This window comes from Corylus avellana, chromosome 3, assembly GCF_965113065.1.
Source record: "Corylus avellana chromosome 3, dhCorAvel1.hap1.2, whole genome shotgun sequence".
NCBI lineage: Eukaryota > Viridiplantae > Streptophyta > Magnoliopsida > Fagales > Betulaceae > Corylus > Corylus avellana.
Window position 1 is genome coordinate 34,517,043 of NC_142492.1, and position 18,831 is coordinate 34,535,873.

Here is an 18,831-nt window from a genome sequence, read left to right on the forward strand (position 1 = left end):
GCACGTGGCGTGCGTGGCACGCCGGTGCAAATTTTTTTTTTAAAAAAAAAAAAAAAAAAATTTTTACACGCCGCGTGCTCTTTTGTTTTACCCATTTTTCTTACAATCTGTCTCCTTAAAATTGAACTTCTAGTCTTCTAGTTCGGTCCCGGCTTATAGCGAGAAATTGGAGTTTCACTAAGATATACTTGCCACTGGATTACTGCCTTAAGGTTGCTTGAATGCTTTTCAAATTCATATGTGAATCTATGTTATATTTTAAAGAGAAACATGGAAATTCTTTTAAACTTTCAAAATAATAAAATTTCAATCCCATTAGTTTATATTTTATTGTTTGGGTGAGTATATCCAAAATGTTAAGTAATTTTACCATATTATAATAGTTATGACGATGATGGTAATAATAATTGCAATGACTTAATAATGATAGTAGTGCAATATTATAGTGGTGAATTTGCTAATGATGTTGATAACAACAAAAGTAATGCTGTAACCTAGAATTGTAAGATGTTAATTTTTAAGGGAATTCTGCGCAGGTTGTAAAAACCATAACTATGACTGAACCCTTGTGGTGCTGATACGGCCAAATTGAGAAAGACATAAACGGTGTGCTAAAAGGATTCAGAAACTTGGATGTCAAACGGGGAGCCAATTTTGCAGCTCATGGACTGGCCAAGTTTGCGTTGCGCAACCAACTAGGAAAAATTTGAATGGAAGAGATCCCCAGCAACATTTACGATATTGTAACTTTAGAGCAATGTGCTCTTTCTGTTTAGAGTTTTACTCTAAATGTTATTTTCTATGGAATGAAATGAAGTTAACTTTCCAAAAAAAAAAAAAAAAACAAAACAAAAGTACTCTTCAAACTACCCTTTTATTCTATCAGTATCCTATCCTTTCCAAGTTCAAAGTGAAAATTTGGAATACCATCTTGATAATCCAAGCAAGCAAAACCAACAATGAAAATTCCCAATCATAACTTCAAATAAGATCATACTTCAAAATCCCTCATCCAAACACAACGTTAAATATTGTAATACAAGCGATCTTCCTAGTTTATGGCACTAGAGGTTTGAAATGAAGCAAGATTCATCAAGTGCCACTGAGTAAGGAGACTGTAGAAACAGACAACCATCTTAGGGACAGATAAAATAGTCTTAACGTTTAAGCCTTTTGGTAGGCACAAGAAAAAAAAAAAAAATCTGTTCCCTTGTCTTCTTTGCTCCCCTTCATTCCTGGGTTTCACAAAACTCCATGACACCAGCAGAGTCGTAGATTCACCTTATTAATGCTTCAAAGAATGCTGCCCTTCTTCCTTCTTCTTCTTTTTTATTGTTATTTTTTATTTTTTATTTTTTTCCCCAATACCTAAGGGCAAAACCATTCCTAAACTGAGTTATACGATCAAGTCAGATCAGACATCTGCAAGCAACAAGCAATATGAAGTCAGAATCTTTGCATAAAGTATCCTTTAATTTATCAAAAAACCCAAGAAAATAGAGAGGAAGTGAAGGACACTGGTGTATTTTGGGAGTAAATTAAGCAATAAGCTACCGTGCTTTTAGGCATTATAAGTTGAATATTTTTCTCTTCTTCTGTTATTACTGCAACTCCTTAGGTTGATGGTGGAATTTCCCAGTGCCTTGGCAGGGGGCCAAAATCGTATATAATCTCTCTATGGCTAGACCAAACAAGCTTTATTGCTTCTGGGGTCCCAATTCCAGCGCCCCTAGGGTCTCCAGCTGGTCCAAACCTGTCACACCATTGTTTATGACAAATTTAAGCACATGATTCTGAGGAAAAAGACTAATGAATTTTCTACCAACCAATGATTCTGAGGAGCTCCAGTTGTTCTTGCTCTTAATCCAGCATAAGTAGTTCCATTTACTGTATTTCCAATAACTTCCTGCATATTGATTTATAACACAGATATGCTAAACTCAGACAATGTATCTGAAAATCATCTTTTTTTGATAACTAATCGAAATTCAAAAAAATAAAAAATAAAATAACCCAAGGGCACAACCCAAGTCCCCTCATCATCTAGGGGAGCACTTTTTTTCTTTTTGCAAGGATTCTAGAAGACTGCACAAATAAGGTTGAGTACCCATATTAAGGGACCATGCATTTAGACAGAAGTTAAAGTATGTCATCATGTCCAAACACCAGCCCCTTCTTCCCCAACAAAAGGGGTAAAAGGAACTGGAAATTACATATTCATTAAACAGGTTAAACTCATACACAACAATGAGCTGTTAGTCACAAAGGCCAAAGGTTGGGAGTTTAGGCCAGCCACGACGGTGAAGCTTCTTAGCCATCAAGGATTCAAACAACTTTAAATGCATCAACATTTCATGAGACTGGAGATTGCCAGGTGCAAATATTTTGAGTACTATCACTTTATATTAAATACATCCCAATAAAGACAAACATGACAAACAATAAGGTAATCCAAATTTTGGGAGCGCACACACAAACAACCAGAGGGAGAGGGAGAGAGAGAATCTTGCCTGGAGGAACAGGGGATCATTTGATACAACAGCAGCTGTTAAATGGGCGTGCATCCTCTCCAGAGCATCCAAAACCAGTGGGAGTTGATCTTTCTTATAGTCAGTAATAATCTAGGCGCAATACAAAACAGAACTAACATTTAGTCAATAATAATCAAGGAGTAAACACAAAGACGCCAGCAACATTTCGCTTCCAGCTATTAAAATTCAATCCTTGTTGAAATAATGAAAAATTAGAAAAGAACAGGATGGACTTTTTCATTTCCAACTCTCTCTCTCTCTCTCTCTCTCTCTCTCAAGGCATGGGCACACACGAGCAGATGTGCATATATAAGCATGGAAATGGGCATACAGTAGCAGCAATCTCATTTCCCAAAATTGTTTCGTGAGCCTTTTTTCTTTCCCACAACTTTTAGTCACCTAGAATAACTTTAAAGATATAAAAGATCCTTTTTAGCTTCAAGGCACACATTAACAGCTCAGAAAAACTAATCATAATCATCTGAAGATGCACCATTAATATAAAGATAGGGTTCGAACTCAAGATATTTGCTCTGATACCATGTTAAATCACCAATTGCCCTAAAAGCTTAGCTAATAGTATACTAGTGAGATATGGCATTTTGTTCTCATCTTATTCGGAGTCTCATGGGTTATGCCTAAAAGCGTTGTTGAGCTACTTCAATGTTGGAAGACACAAGGGCAGGGACAATCCAAAGAGGCCATTTGGAAAGTTATCCCTGCTTTACTAATGTAAAGCATTTGGAGAAAAAGAAATCGCCGTCTTTTCAATGACCATGAGTCTAATGTGCTTCAACTAAAATCCTCTTTGAGTGCCCTCTTAGATTGGGTTGTAACTTTTGTTCCCAATTTTTCTTCCTCTAACCTTGTAGATCTTGTTAACTATTTAGATTTTAGACTCCATTAGGGCTGTTGCTTCTCTTGTATACTATGGAATTGAAAGAAGAGCAGACTATGGAATTGAAAGAAGCCAGGCTCTTTGCGGATGTCTGCAATTTGAGATTTCACCAAGAGTGCCCAATTTTAAGTCACTCAAAAGAGGCTAAAGCAGCAAATAACCACGGTGTAATTCAAACAATATAAACTTTATATGTAAAGTTTGGTTCTCTAATTTGTTGTTATCAACACTAAATAAGCATTTAATATGAAAAAAAAAAAAAGAAAAAAAGAAAAAAAGAAAAAAAAAAAAGGAGTTTGATACTATCAGGGATATGATAATCCCAGTTCAAGACACAACCCCCAAAAATTATCGTATCCAGGGGCCTCAAGTTCTGTCCAAGTTGATATTTTTAACAACTAATATTTTGAATAGCCAGTGATATCAGTTTACTCAGGATACCAGCGTGCCCTCCCAAATAATTCTAACTAAAAGTGCATAATAAAATTTGGTAATACACATTATTAAAAAAAAAAATACGTCTTTCTCATCTTTACCTGGAATGGTCCAAAAATTTCTCTTGTTACAAGCTCATAGTTGTTGTCCTTCATGATTTCTTCAAGTGGGACGTAAACAGCTGTCGGTTTTAGAGCACCATATATGGGTGGAATGGAATGATTCTTTAAAGGTTCACCCCCAAAGAGTAGTTTTGAACCTGGTATCTGAAGCAGTTTATCCACGTGTTCAAGCATGGCTGCAGTTGTGAACTGCCACAACAACAGAGAAGCAAAGTTAATAATCTGCAATTGAATTGAATTTTAAAACAACATGGACGGTGATCCTAATGGAGACTATTGTTAAATCACCACTTATTTTAAAAGCTTAAGCTGATAGAAAGATGTAAATTTAATCATTTGATCAATACTTTAACACTCTCCCTCAAATGTGAGCTTAAACTTATTTTTAATAAATGAGACCCAATACGTGTAATATTTAATTTAAAATGGGGGGTGAGTTGACGGAGTCAAGGTTCGAATTCAGGATTTTTTACTCTGATACCATGTTAAATCATCACTTAACCTAAAAGCTTAAGTTGATAGGAATAGGTAAATTTCATCATTTAATCAATACTTAAAAAACTACTCAGCGAGATAAGTGTGAGCCTGCTAGATACACAAAATTTGAATAGTTTTACTTGGATGTAGAATGAAATGGATAATACTACAAGGAATAAACTAACTCCATAGATCCATGGTTCAACCAAGAATGCCATACTTCAGTGGCCCATAAGCATGCAAAGATGTCTAGGTTGACTAGGTGTTCCGATCAAATCAGCCAACACTGGCCAAATCATTAAAGGGTTCAGCACTTAAGCCTAAGCCCCTGCTTAACAGTTCAGCAAAGCCACTTTTGAGATTTAATCCATTATCCAATTACCCCTGTTTCCCTACACATGATGCATATTTTTTAGGAGGAACCCATTAAATTGACTTCATCAAGGACTTCAACTTTACAATCTAAAAAATCTATCTGTTCAAATACTCCAATTTCAAAATGTCACTCTTTAACTCTTCTAGGATGGTAGTAGGAATGCTATTAATTTGATGATCCATAAGTGGTATTATGTTGATCATACAGAACAATATAATTACAATAGCAGCAAAAGTACCATACTTACAGTAAGGACCGGGCCAATAGTTAAATCTTCCAACTTCCTTCTCTCAGCAAGATTTTTTATCTTGGATACAAGTGAAGTTCTAGACCAGTTCTGCACAAGGGTAGCAATAAGATTTTCAAGATTAATGAATGGAAAAGGGTTAGCAGCAATTACAATGCCCAATTCACAATACTGTGACTATGAGAAAATCTATGCAGATGACATAAAAGACAAAACATGATCCAAGATAGAAACACTAGAGGTTATCTTCTTAGTCTTGACAATAAACATTCATAGGAAGTGTCAAATGCAAGCAAGCTAACCTCATGCATGAATAACATTGATTGTGCAGAGCACTTCTGACCACTGCATGCATAAGCATCCTGATCACAGACCCATGCAACATAATCCTCCTGCCACTCAAAAATCAGTAAGACATAAATCAACAAAAACAATAAATTTACACATTGAGAACTGCCTACTTTAAAGTTCAAATTTTTTGTAAGAAACCTCCTGAACATCAGGCCCAAGAATTTTCCAGTCAAATCCTGCATCTTCCAATTTAATTCGACCTTTAAGGTCAACAGCCAATTTATCTGCCACTCTTGAGCTACCGGTAAATAGGGTCATTCGCGGATTTGCCTGCAAAGTAATAAAAGAATGGAATTTGATTTTATATACAATCCAAGCAAAAGTGCATGTAGTAATGCACACTCATAAGAATCCTAAGGTGAGAGCTATTCCTATCATAAAATAACTGAAACGAGTTCCCCATTGGATGCTGAAATTGCTTTTTCATAAGCACAAGGCATTTTATTTAGTGATAATTATGCTTTTTCCAAAACCAAAAAATTTCTTGGATTACAATCACGAAAACTATTATTGGCTGCTACGACCAAGCATATACGGCATATCCTCGCACCAACATATAACTACTTCCATTATTACCACCACCAATACCAACACCACCTTTTTCTTTTTTGGTCTTATATGGTTCATTACCAACAGTATCATCAAACCCACTCCACCTCCAGTGAAGGAACCAGGAATTCTACAGCTCCTTGATTGCCACTACCACATTACCATCATGTAGATTACCATCTAACCAAAGGATAACATGCAGATCATAAGTTGACATTCTGACTCTGTTATCATTTTTGTACTGCTACAGATGTGCAGATTACTGGCTTCATGGTAAAACAGTTGAGAGAAAATACAGCAAATGAGAAGACAGAATGTTCCAGGAGAAATGAGCATACCAAATCAATAACCAATCCAAACAAACTTATAAGAGCAAGTTGGGGAGGGACCTTAGGGGGTGTAGAATAAATAAAAAGAAACTAATTAAAAAATTTGGTAAACTACAAAAATGTAATAAAATATTCACGAGATCCTCATGGACATGTTGAATACACTTGAAGTTCCGCAACTTAATCACTCAAGATTCACTGAAGCAAGCAATTGCAGATATTTGAGTATAGGCTCTAATATTAAGAAGTAGAAAAAGAAGATCTATCATATCAGGAAAACCAACCTCCAATAACAGCTTGTTCATTGCCTTCCCATCAGAATTTATAAAGTCAACATCATCCACTGGTAACCCACAATAATGAAGTAGTCGCATCATTTGCTCCATCACAATGCTCACCTACAAAACATTATCGGTCAATTTAAAAAATATGCACTGTAGAACATCTAAGAAACATATCACCAACATAGAATGGTACAATGCACAAGAAAGAGATGCCAATATTCAAAAGGATAATTTACAAAAAAATAAAATAAGATTCTTTCAAAGCACTGTGGACATTATTCCACCAACTTCAGAAACCACAAAATCCAACTCTTGGATTCACGCATCATCATTACTCTCTCTCTCTCTCATAGACATCCATAAATGTTCTTTATCTAACAAGTTGTATGATTCTTTCCTTACTTGCACTAATATGTTAACTAGGGCATCACCAAAAATAAATTGATAGCATTTGTTTGAACTAATTAGCATGATATCAGAGAATTAGAAACTTCACACCAACCATAATACATAAAAAGAACTTTTACAGGCATACCTTGCTATCAACTTTAAGAATGGGTTTGTTGCCCATATAAAGTGCGCCCATCAACTGAAGTGCAGGAATCTCCAGGGGAAAATTGAAAGGAGTAATAATTGCGACCTGCACAGACAGTCTTTTAGATTAGCAAATTATGAAGAAACTGTATACATTGTTTATGATCTACTACTATTCTGACAAAAAAGGATCTCTAGAACATCCAAATTTAAAATAGAAAATTATGAAGAAAAAGTTTGTGTATCCATCTTGACATAGAGACATTGTACTTCAGAAAATGAAACCCAAATCCACATCAAGATGACAAAATAATATGCAGTTAAAAAATAAAATAAAATAAAAAATAAAAAAGAAAAAAGGCTATACCATCAGAGAAAGCATCTACCTCATCGAGATTTAGCTCATTTTATATCCAAGATCCATCAGTTTTTCTTTATTTATGCTGTACAGTATGTGCTTAACTGAAAATTTTGACTTTTTTTTTTCTTGAAAGCACAAGAAAATAGGTATCTACTTCCAAGTTCTTATCAGATTCACTTACTATACAGGAGAACACCATGTCTCCATTTCAAATAGTCAGTTCAGAGTGCATTGTATTGCCTCAGATCTAAGGAAATTAATGAAGAGCTCCAATAAACATAAAAAGAGCCTAGTAACATATTTTAATTATACTGTAAAGACTCCTTTAGTAACATATTTTAATTATACTGTAAAGACTCCTTTAACACAGTCCTTCCCTCTGTTCTCTTCTAATCGCTTGCCACTGTTCATCCATCATTGATGGAAGGGTGAACAAGCTACTGTGAAGTAAATTTCTCAATTTTTCCCTTCATAATTTGATTGCCCCATGTTTAAATGATTTTTGCAATACACTTGATGAAGGTCTTCATACTATAGTTTCTATTAGTGTCATTCATATTTAGAAGGAGCAACTTACAGGACCATAAGGCCAACGAAAACCATGACTTTGCTGTCCGAGATGATTTCCAGGTACTGCAAAAGACCTTGCAAGGAAACGAACCTACCAAATTTGTCAATAGAAATTGTAAAGAACTTCTTCAGCAACTTTACTAGAGAAACTATAGCAGAAAATGACAGTCTATTACAGAAAGATTGGAAAGCAAAATTATGTCTAGGGTATTTCTTCCAGAAGCTGGTCATAAATGCAGCATAACATAGGAGTAATTAGATCATTGTTGTATCTATTAGGATGAGAAGACCAGTTGGAAGATTGTCAGTTACAGGTTATCAACACAAAAGAACGCCATTTTCCCTCTACAACACTCAAATAATTTCATGTTGATGTACCTGATCACCAGAGAAATTTTCTAGAAATTTTTGAGTAACAACAACTTCACCAAGAGCCTGCTGGTAACTCTTTGGAGAAACTCTCTGTATTAACCTCGTGAAGAAATCAGAAACCTGAAAGTCATATGAATCAAAAATTAATGTGATAATAATGATCCAGTCCTTTAGAAAAACAACTGGAATTAATATATTTGACATAGCATAACCTTAATAGAGTTACATAATTCAAATAAGTGAAAAAAAAAAAAAAAAAAAAAAAAGACACAAGGAAAAAGAAAAAAAGATAAATAAATCATTATTCTTTTGCTTACAATACACTACCTTTGGAAGGGAAAGCATGTGGGCTGCCTTTGCAGATATGTCTCCAAACAAAAGATACCTGCAAAAGATGCCTTCTCATCAGTTGTTTTAATTTGATAAAACATTGTGATTAAGGTCCTCTTTTAAGGAAACAGAATCATGATATCCTTGGCGATGCTATCTCTGATAGAAATTAATAAGCAACAGGAAGAAAATAGAAGAGAGAGAGAGAGAGAGAAGAAATAAAGAAACAGAGAGATAGGATGAGTAACACAAACCTCTCCGGTTCTTTAAAGGGATTGTGTAGACCATGCTTCGGACACTTGGACAAGCTCTCTATAAATGGCTAAGCAATTCAACAGTTTGGAGAGAAAAAAAAAATGATTTAGATGCAAAAAGGCAGACACAAGCAAGCATTTAAAAGTTTAAAATTATTGCATTCATGAGAGAAGGAAAGTGGAAAGATGACAGAATGAAACACAAGGACCTAAGTTTAAAATTTAAAAAACATACCTGAACGCCTTTTTCATCTACCTCAGCAACTTTAATGAATGGCTCTCCATTTAAAGGATCCAAAAGCGTATTCCAACTTGAAGATCCTTTCCATTTTCCCTGCACTAAAGGTGGATTTATACTGAAGACAGGTTCAGAGTCGACCTTGAATCCAGTAACTAAGATATGATGAACAAAACTCAATTATTGTAGTTGCCTTGACGTTAAGCTTTGGCTTGGCTCAACATGGTTAAGCAGTAGATGCAACAACTTTTTTCTTTTCTTTGGGGGGTGGGATGGGGGAGAATAATTGATTGACATTTCACACGTTTTACTTTTAATTTGAAGGGGTAAAAAAAGAATTAACATCCTGATTATCAGTAACACATGCTGCTAAAGTTCCAGTACCTACCCAAGTTATGAACTTCAGCAGGTTGAGAACCTGATATTTCTTCAACATCTACAGTAGCAAAGGGTATAGAATGAATAGATCTGCTAAAGAGAAATTGAAAAAGTAAAGTTTTATTAGGGAAACCATTATAAGTAATACATACAAAGTGGCATGTAAATCAACTTCAGATATTTGGAACAAATAGCATGATTCTATAATCAAACCTCCATATTACTAGCATATCTTTTCAAATATTACAAGAGCGTCCAAGGAAGAATTATCAAGTACAGATCCCTATATTACCCTTAGAAATTCATTAGGAGTGTGTATGCATGACAGCTTTACTTAATAGATTGGCTTGAAAATAGTAGAGGCAGAAGAGCACTTCCAAAGCTGTCTTGTAAACTGACTCCAAATGCAATTATTTACAAACAGTAAGTATATGCATAATTTCTAACCACCCTGACAAACATAATCCTATCCCAATTTAACCATCCAACTTTCGGTTCTACGATCTTGAATCCAAAATAAGCTACTCAGACAAGGCATGACAATGAAATTTAATTTTTCTGTGTGGAAATATTAACAATAGAAGATGATCTCATATATATTCAAATAATTTTTTTTTTTTTGATAAGTAAATGGAGTTCATTGAAAACCAAAGGGTGCACTCAAGTACATAAGAATTATACAAGAGAAATACCTAACCAAAAAACAAAACAAAACCTAGAGATAAAAATAAATAAAAAATTAAATAAAAAAAAAAGACATGAAAACTATAAATATGAAAGCAACATTATGCAGCTATCCACTGAAGAAAGGTATAGAAAAAGAAGGCCTTTTAGTTCCGCCACTGTTCTCTCATTGTCTTCAAAGTTCATATAATAAATTAGATGGATTATGCAAAAATACGGCCACCAAAAAAGTTCTTATGAATTAGCTTCAATGTAAATTTCTAAACAATTGGAGGGTATGCAGAATGCATTCAGCTTGTTGGATTAGCACAACATAAAGAGTTGAAACAGCACAGACTAAACCCGACCCACTTACAAAGACCACTAAGGTTGCCGAAATTATCAACAGCCAACCCTGCTACTTCGAAAAATGCCTCGTACCAACTATTTGGGATCTGCTACAACAGTCAGTCTATGACAAGCATTTTGAAGTAGAGCATTCTTCTAGATTACAATATATAAATCTCAACCATCACATGAGCAACCAAACATATGCATCTCTGACTGAAACATAGAAATGAATGCAGAATCCATGACTTCATTGCACCAGAAAGTGCAAAAATCAAGCAAAAAAAAAACAAACCTAACACTCAGAAATGACAAATTATTTTCAAAAGCAACACAAACCCAGAAATATGCCCATCATTTCCAACAAACCCACAAACTGAAAAGCGGTAACTTTGGCAGAAAACACACTAAAATACCTTACGAGATTGAAAGAACCCAACCAACTGACAACCTTCTGGGGAGCTCCGACTCTCATTCCTCTGCAGACTAGAAACCTATTCATTGTGCGTGATAGTTCACTGAATGGACTGGGTTCTGTCCCAATTTAAAGGTCCCTTCAACTTCAGAAAACCTTAATCAGATGATGATAATGTTAAATCAATTTTTTAAGGTTGCATCTTCCTGTTACCTAGAAAATCGAAACCATGCCCATCAAACACAAGGAAAGAGTCAGTTCGGAGATGGCCTTATCATCTAAATGTTGGTTGTTTCAGCTTTTAGACTGCGCTGCCACGTCGAATCCCAATAATGCCTTGTAGGAATTCTGTGAGTGTTATCCCATGTGCACAGGACCTTTTGTTCTCAGTACTCTCATTGATGATCAAACGTTAATCAACGAGATTCACTTATTTCAGGCAGCTAAATCCTGCAATCTCTTTCCTATAAGAGTATTGGAATCGCACGTAATTGAGACGGTTAATTAAAAAAAGTCATTATCCATTATTATAGACCGAATTAATGAATAGTCATGAAAGGATAAGATTTTGTCCGTTTTTGTAGAAAAATTCAGAGACATTTTTTTGTTCTCAGCTAGAAAATATCCTTGGAATAATCGTCAGATCCATTTTATCTATGCTCGATCAGAAAGATTTTTTTTTTTTAAGCTAGAATTTGGGGAGTTCAACTCTGACCATGATATTTTCCACTAATCTAGCGGACGTGGATGGGATCCATTATACATCATACACCTTGGTTTCATGGTGGTGTTTGACTGGGGATTGTAGTCGGCAAGCGTGGCACTGAGTCACTGACAACGCAGCTGAACGTGCTATAAGTGGGCTATAGGGTGGGTTTTTGACACATTAGGCTTTTAATATTTGCAAAGGTAAAGCCCATTTTATGGGGCTTAAACTTCACTTGAGGCCCAAATGGTAATGCATTGCTCTTTTTCATTCGGACTTCCGACCAAAGAGGACATAATTGAATAAGAAGAATGCTAGGCTTACAAATATATTTTACAAAAAAACTTTTACAAACTGATGTGGCACAACATGATTGAGTTTCTCAAAATTTGAATTTATCTCATATCCAATTATATTGTGTCACATCACTTTATAAAAGTTTTTTTGTAAAATGTGTTTGTAAGCCTAACATTTTCCATTGAATAATAACAAATCGTATGTTTTTCAAGTATTAAGTAATACATGACAATTTTATAGATTTATTTTAATTTAATTTTGAGGAAATTTGTGTCTTTCACGTATCTAATAGTGTATATGTTACTATTGACGTTTATGTTGTCACATTATTTAAAATTTTAAATGACTTAATACAACATACACCGCTAAATATAACAAAAACAAACGAAATATTGAGCATATTCCAAAGAACTTATGCTTATTCTTAAGAAAAATCAATTCATTTGTTGTTATTAACTATTTTACCTAAAAGAAAAAGCCTATCTAAGGAGTGAATTCCCCAGATATTGTAAGGCCATTGAAGCTACTGCCTTTGAAGCAACCAAAAAAAAAAACTAATAAAAGGCTTAAAGTTCAACAATAGTCTCCTCTCATTTGAGGAGGAGTCTAAGGGTTCAACCCATTATAGGTGTAAGATTTTTTAATATTAGAGATTCTTCAATGATTGACAACAAAAAATATTGTTATATTCAGAAAGACTTCTTTTGTTTTTTGTCGTATGAGAGACAAATCCACCCTTGGTGGTATCAACACCATCCAAATACAACATATTCCCTAGCAAAATTGTCAAGAAACTATTATTGTATAAGAACAAAGCCAAGTAATTTATCTTTAATTACATATTTAGAAAGTTTGTGTTTCTATTTTATTCTCATTTTCAATATTTCCTGTAGATATGGTATTGAATATCGATGACTTGGCCGGTGCTACGAATTGAAATATGGATAAAGATTACCAACAATTAGCTATTCAGCTCGCTAACAATTTGAACAACATATATAAAAAAGTTCACATGAGAACTGTCTATCCTAATATATGGTTAGACAGTTCAAAATTCATTTGGACACGTAAATTTCATATAGACTGGCATCTTACAATGTATTACATACTAAAATTACTAGCAATTTAGACAACTAATTATTAGAGATCTGAATCTACATAAAATACATATTCTTCAAAGTGTATGAAATTAATATCGATACCCGTTGACAATTAAGATCAAGCTTGCATTACATATTATCTTATAATTATTAAACTTCAATGCAAACAAAACAATATCTAGTGGGAAGCTTTTGTCCAGATTGACTTTTCCTTAAAAAAAAAAAAAAAAAAAAAAATCCAGATACGGTGCACATTCGCGCGTTTAGTAATTAATGGTTCGTTTAATTTCTAAGATCTACGCATTGACTTGAATTTATTATTTTCTTAATCCAAATAGCATTGCATTACACCAATTTGAAATTCTTAATGTTTTCCATTGAATACAACGACCAGTTTGTGGAAATAGGCTGTACTTGCACTTGAATGTGTATTTTTAAAGAAATAATACGAGACTTAGTATTCATAAGCTTTTTTATAATCTACTTATTTATATGGACTAATCATCTTCTCAATAGTCGTTACAACCTAGTTTTAATACTATTTGTAATGACTTTAAAAAAAAAGGCTATATATTCACGTCCACGCTATCACTCCAAAAAGACTAATAAAGTTGCAAATGAAGTTCTCTAGAATCGCTTATAAAATGACAAATATCCCCCAACCCCAAAAACGAGAATGGAATTATCCTTAAATCCAAATATATATGTAGAATTACGGGATTTGTCCTCTCCCTAGCTTTGTGTATAAATACGGTGTATATGAACAAATTCATAAATAAAACTTCTTTCTTTATCTTATTCGTTCTTTAATTATTTTACAAGATTTTCATGCAAGGATATAGTAAAGTCTTGCTTTTCATGCCAAGCTTTTCAGTAAGAATTTATAAATTATATATTGAATGGAAATGACTTAAACTAATAAACCTATCAATTCTTATTCTACTAGGCTGATGTGGTAGTGTTTATCAGTTATTGGATTATTATTACTTTTTTTTTTTTTGAAAAAAAATTAAAATCAGTCATTGTGGTTTACCGGATTTGCAATTAGCTCATTGTGGTATCAAAATGAACTCAGAGATTCATAAAACCTGCTAAAAAAATAATTTAGTCCCTACAGCCAAATTCCGTCAACTGACTTAACAGATCTCGATAGAGTAACACTTACTTAAATAAAACACGTATCACAATTTTAAAATAAAAGTACACCATTAAATGTTAAAAAAAAAAAAAAAAAAAATCTAAAATCTATCCATGAAATAATAGAAATGGAAAGGAAATAGGATCCTGTTTCAATGCATTATGGCTGCTATAATTATTGATTTGAGTTGTTTTTCCAACTCTTTTAATGAAGCTTGTATGACTGGTTGGAAACAATTAATTTTTCTTAACTCTTCCCTTTAAAAATAACCAATTTCTCTAGATCACAATTAGAAATAAACTAGTCAAAATATTAATATATATCCTACATGTGGTTATACTCTAGTCAAAATATTAATATATATCCTACATGTGGTAGACTAAGATAATTAATGCTTATCATGTATCACAAGTAAGAATGAAGTACAGAGAAGAAAGAAGAAAGAATATTATTTTAAAATAATTAAATTTTAATATTTTATTATTTTAATTATTTAAAAATTAAAAAAATAAATAAAAGAAAGAAGCCTGGCGTGCATGAACAGTCATGCACGCCGGCGTTCTTAGAATCATGACCCTAATCAATGTAATGTGTTTGCGCATGCCCACCAGCTCTCTCTTTGTCTCTCCTGTGGAAATCATAATATATATATATATATATATATATATATATATATATATGGGAATTGGGTGTTCATAAATAAAACTCATTTTGCTGAACCAAAATAAATAAAATATATATTTTTGAAATATTCTTAGATATACTAATAAGAAAAGTGACTTCAAATTTAACAAATAAAAAAAAAAATTAAAGGTAATTAATAGCTATGAAACTTCTATATATTTTGGAATAATTCAGGAAAAAAAAAAACCCTAGTTTGGAATGGAGAGAGAGAGAGAGAGAGAGTCCAAGGAATGTAAAACGGAATCTCAAAGGTTGTGTGTATAAGAATAAAAGTAGCTAGGTCAAAATCTTATCGGTTTTGCATTCACAAGTGGGTTCTACTTGACAAAAACGTCGAAAATTGAAAGCTGACCTTCACATTTGCCATATATATGGCCATAGGGAGACCTGCTGACTCTTTCAACGTCTTATTTTTTCTTCTTACCTTTCCTTAAATATAATGCTGTTACTGTTTTTTAAATCCAAGTAGAACAGGAAAGCGGTGCACCTATTTATTAATATTATAGTATATGATAATGATAGAAATTTTAACTCCTATGACAATTAGTCAAATAATGTTGCCGATTGACTTCGAAATGATAGAAATTCATATTCCACTAAATTGTGTTAACAAAGTCAAAATCATTTTATTAGAGAGGGAAATTGTGTTAACAAAGTGATCATATATTAACGTTATTTTCCTCCCTAGCTAGTAAAATAGTTTCACTGCTGCTTTTCCAATATACCATATGCTTAATTTCTGCAGATCTTTCTCATTAGAGGCCAGACGAGTCTCAAAGTAATTGATGCTATATATATATATATATAGAGAGAGAGAGAGAGAGAGAGAGAGAGAGGAGTACCATATGTGTGTATATATAAATTAATGTAATTCTAATTAAATATATGCACATGTACACATATGTATATACACACTGGGATCAAGACTTTGGTATATATGATACTACGTACGTACATATACCGTAATTAAGCACCTGAAATCATAAGAATAAATAAGAATTTTTTTTTAAATCTAATGGGATGCCCTAAATTGCCCTTTAAAGCCTAACAATTTTTTACACGATTCAATAATTTAACGTGAAACTAGCAGAATAAGACTAGGGGATCGATTTGACCATTTTAATTAAATGATTAGTTGATCAATTATGATTTACTTATATAATTTGATACCTATGCTTCAACATGATACAACTCGGCATCAAATACGAATTTGTTACCCCCTCTTGTTTCATCGTTGTACATGTTCCACGTTAGATTACTACGTGCTTTGGATAGACTGAATCTTGAGGTAGGCTCGTGAGATTATATATATATATAAAATAAATGCCAAGTCTTGCGCTCAGAATTGAATCAGTAAGTTTTTCAATTTATGGCAGAGATATGCATGGAAGTTTTCAATTATTTCCTAATTAGCTAGTTGTGCTGAGATTGCAATGATAATTTATTAATTAATTATACATGAGACTATATATCAGAGCTAGGTTGCAGATCCATATAACTAATATAATACTACGAATTAATACTGTCAAATTTTTCCTCTTCATTTTCTAGTTTTACCCTCCCATCCGACATATATATCCAACCACGTCATACTTTATATAACCATTATTATGAGCAACTTCAGCTGATCTACAAATTACTTAATTAGTCCTTGCAATTTAAAATTTTAACTTACTGGGATTGAAGAAATAATATTAATCCTTGTGAAAAGCCAATTTTGGTGGCTTTGTACTTTTCTGCATTTCTCTCTTTCTTTACAGTAAACTGAGATCGATCGATCGTTCGATAAGGTTCTTTGTCAAGATCTGGATGCTGATATCCCACCTGGATTGGAAAATAACGATGACTTTCACTTTTATATATGGTTAGTCAAACTATATAAAATTAAGATTTTTTTCAATCAACTTCTCTATTGTATATATATTTGTATTCATTTTCAATTATATATTATTTAATCATCCTTACTTCCTATTATTTAACTTGAAAAATCCGTTAATTATCACCACCTAACTCAAAGATGTGACTGTAGTGTTACTGTGTTACTGCCACCATATATAAAACATACTGATCAGTATAGCTCCTCCTGTTGGAAATTTCTCCAATTATGGCATATACGTGGATATAATTTTTATAAAAATTATGGTATATATGAATCTTAATTATATTGCTGGAAACAGGTAGGTAGAGTTTTATTGGAGATTTACAATAAAACATGTGAGATATAGATATATATCACTCTCATTGAAACGACAGGGCTCGATCAATGTATAGGATCTTATCACTTGACTAGAGATCATATAGGACCAACCATCCTTAGAAAACAACATTTGTATTTTTCTTTCAAAAAATCATCAAAGTTAGCTCAATACATATGTTATGCTCATCAATATTTGAGGATAAACTTTTCTTTTGAATTGAGTTTGGTGAAATTTTCTCTATTATTTTAGTCTATTAAATTGATATCACTCTCATTGAAACGACAGGGCTCGATCAGTGTATAAGACCTTATCACTTGACTAGAGATCGTATAGGACCAACCATCCTTAGAAAACAACATTTGTATTTTTCTCTTTCAAAGAATCATCAAAGTCAGCTCAATACATGTGTTATGCTCATCAATATTTGAGGATAAACTTTCTTTTAAATTGAGTTTGGTGAAATTTTCTCTATTATTTTAGTCTATTAAATTGATATATATCTTTAGAGTATGTGAGAGTCACATACTCTGATAATCTTACTAAAAATGTAAATAAAAGTACAAATATATGTCAATTTAATAGATTTGATTGAAGAATTTCCTCTAACCTAATTTCAAGGAAGGAAAATACTAGACTTCTAACTTTTTTACAACTTTTGACATATAATCTAATTGAAGGATGTTCAAATTTTCTTTTAGTGGCTAATTAATGTGTCTCTAATCGCATATTAACACGTGTTAGATATTATAAAAAAAGTTGTAAAATAATTGCATGCATAGAGTAGAACGACTAATGCTGCTAGAATGAGGACTAGCTAGAGTCCCCTCAAATGTGTTGTGAATTTTAAAATCATTCGTAGATTAAAATTCAATAATAATCATTTTAAATTTAATGGTGATTTTAAAAGTTACATCATATTTATGAAGACTTAAGAAGAATTCTAGTCCTCCTTTTAACATTAGTCGAGTAGAACGCTTAGTAACATTATTACGCGTTTGATAAAATTGCAATTTGGCATTTAAAATCTCAATTTAACCTTTAAAATTGTAAATTTTCAAAAAAATCACATATTTACATGATTTAGTGATGTTGATAGCAGACAATTTGCGCAAGGAGGCCAGTAGTAGCACACAGGAAGCTTGAGATTGAACGTGAATAAAGTCGAATGCATGGACCAATGAGCAACTACTCTGAAACCTATGGCCCAATTGTTTGACCTTAATGTTTTTATTTTCCTTTTGGGTAATTTAGTTTGACCTCAATCTTCTTAAGAGCAAACCCCCTACCCATGTTAAACTGACCCTACAAAAAGAAAAAAATCTCCGATCCGGTCACCGGTGGTAACACGACGGTGGCGAAACTTTGACCACGAACCAATCCCCTTGTGACTTTTGTCTTGTACGAAACTTCAACGATGGGAGTAGTAGTATTACGTGGGGTCCGAACATTGCGGCTTAAAGCTCTCCCCTCATTTTCTCTCTCTCTCTCTGTCTCTCTCTCTCTCTCTCTCTCTCTCTGACATGTTATAATCTCTAACGTTTGAAGTTGAATTCTTGTATTTTATGAATATATTTAATATAAGTTCAACTCTTTCTTTAAGGGCAATTGGATGGGATCAGTGGTACCCTTTTGTCCGCGTTGGATCA

General features: G+C 33.2%; 1 protein-coding gene across 3 annotated transcripts; it reads right to left on the reverse strand.

The window, feature by feature from the left end:
• Positions 1-960: 960 nt before the first annotated feature.
• Positions 961-11,367, reverse strand: ALDH12A1 (aldehyde dehydrogenase 12A1). 3 transcript variants are annotated; one of them, XM_088514614.1, is made up of 17 exons: positions 11,064-11,367; positions 9,647-9,729; positions 9,256-9,359; positions 9,021-9,088; positions 8,764-8,821; positions 8,443-8,556; positions 8,072-8,155; positions 7,135-7,239; positions 6,600-6,713; positions 5,576-5,707; positions 5,389-5,484; positions 5,087-5,176; positions 3,966-4,175; positions 2,511-2,621; positions 1,827-1,906; positions 1,555-1,753; positions 961-1,422 (listed from the first exon to the last, which is right to left on the reverse strand). In XM_088514614.1, exons 1-16 carry the CDS (start codon positions 11,147-11,149, stop codon positions 1,615-1,617), a joined length of 1,674 nt encoding a protein of 557 aa, XP_088370740.1. In that variant the 5' UTR covers positions 11,150-11,367; the 3' UTR covers positions 961-1,422; positions 1,555-1,614. The 3 variants fall into 3 exon arrangements, with proteins under 3 accessions (XP_088370740.1, XP_059441463.2, XP_059441464.2); XM_059585480.2 differs by having other exon boundaries at positions 5,389-5,478; positions 11,064-11,366; XM_059585481.2 differs by having other exon boundaries at positions 5,389-5,478; positions 9,647-9,726; positions 11,064-11,365.
• Between the last annotated feature and the right edge of the window lie 7,464 nt (positions 11,368-18,831).

Coding starts and splice junctions, on each gene's coding strand:
- ALDH12A1 (XM_088514614.1), bottom strand. CDS start 11,149: ATGAATAGGTTTCTAGTCTGCAGAGGAATGAGAGTCGGAGCTCCCCAG. Junction 5,177..5,388: donor CAATGTTATTCATGCATGAG/GTTAGCTTGCTT, acceptor ACCCTTGTGCAG/AACTGGTCTAGAACTTCACT. Junction 1,754..1,826: donor GGAGCTCCTCAGAATCATTG/GTTGGTAGAAAA, acceptor ATGGTGTGACAG/GTTTGGACCAGCTGGAGACC.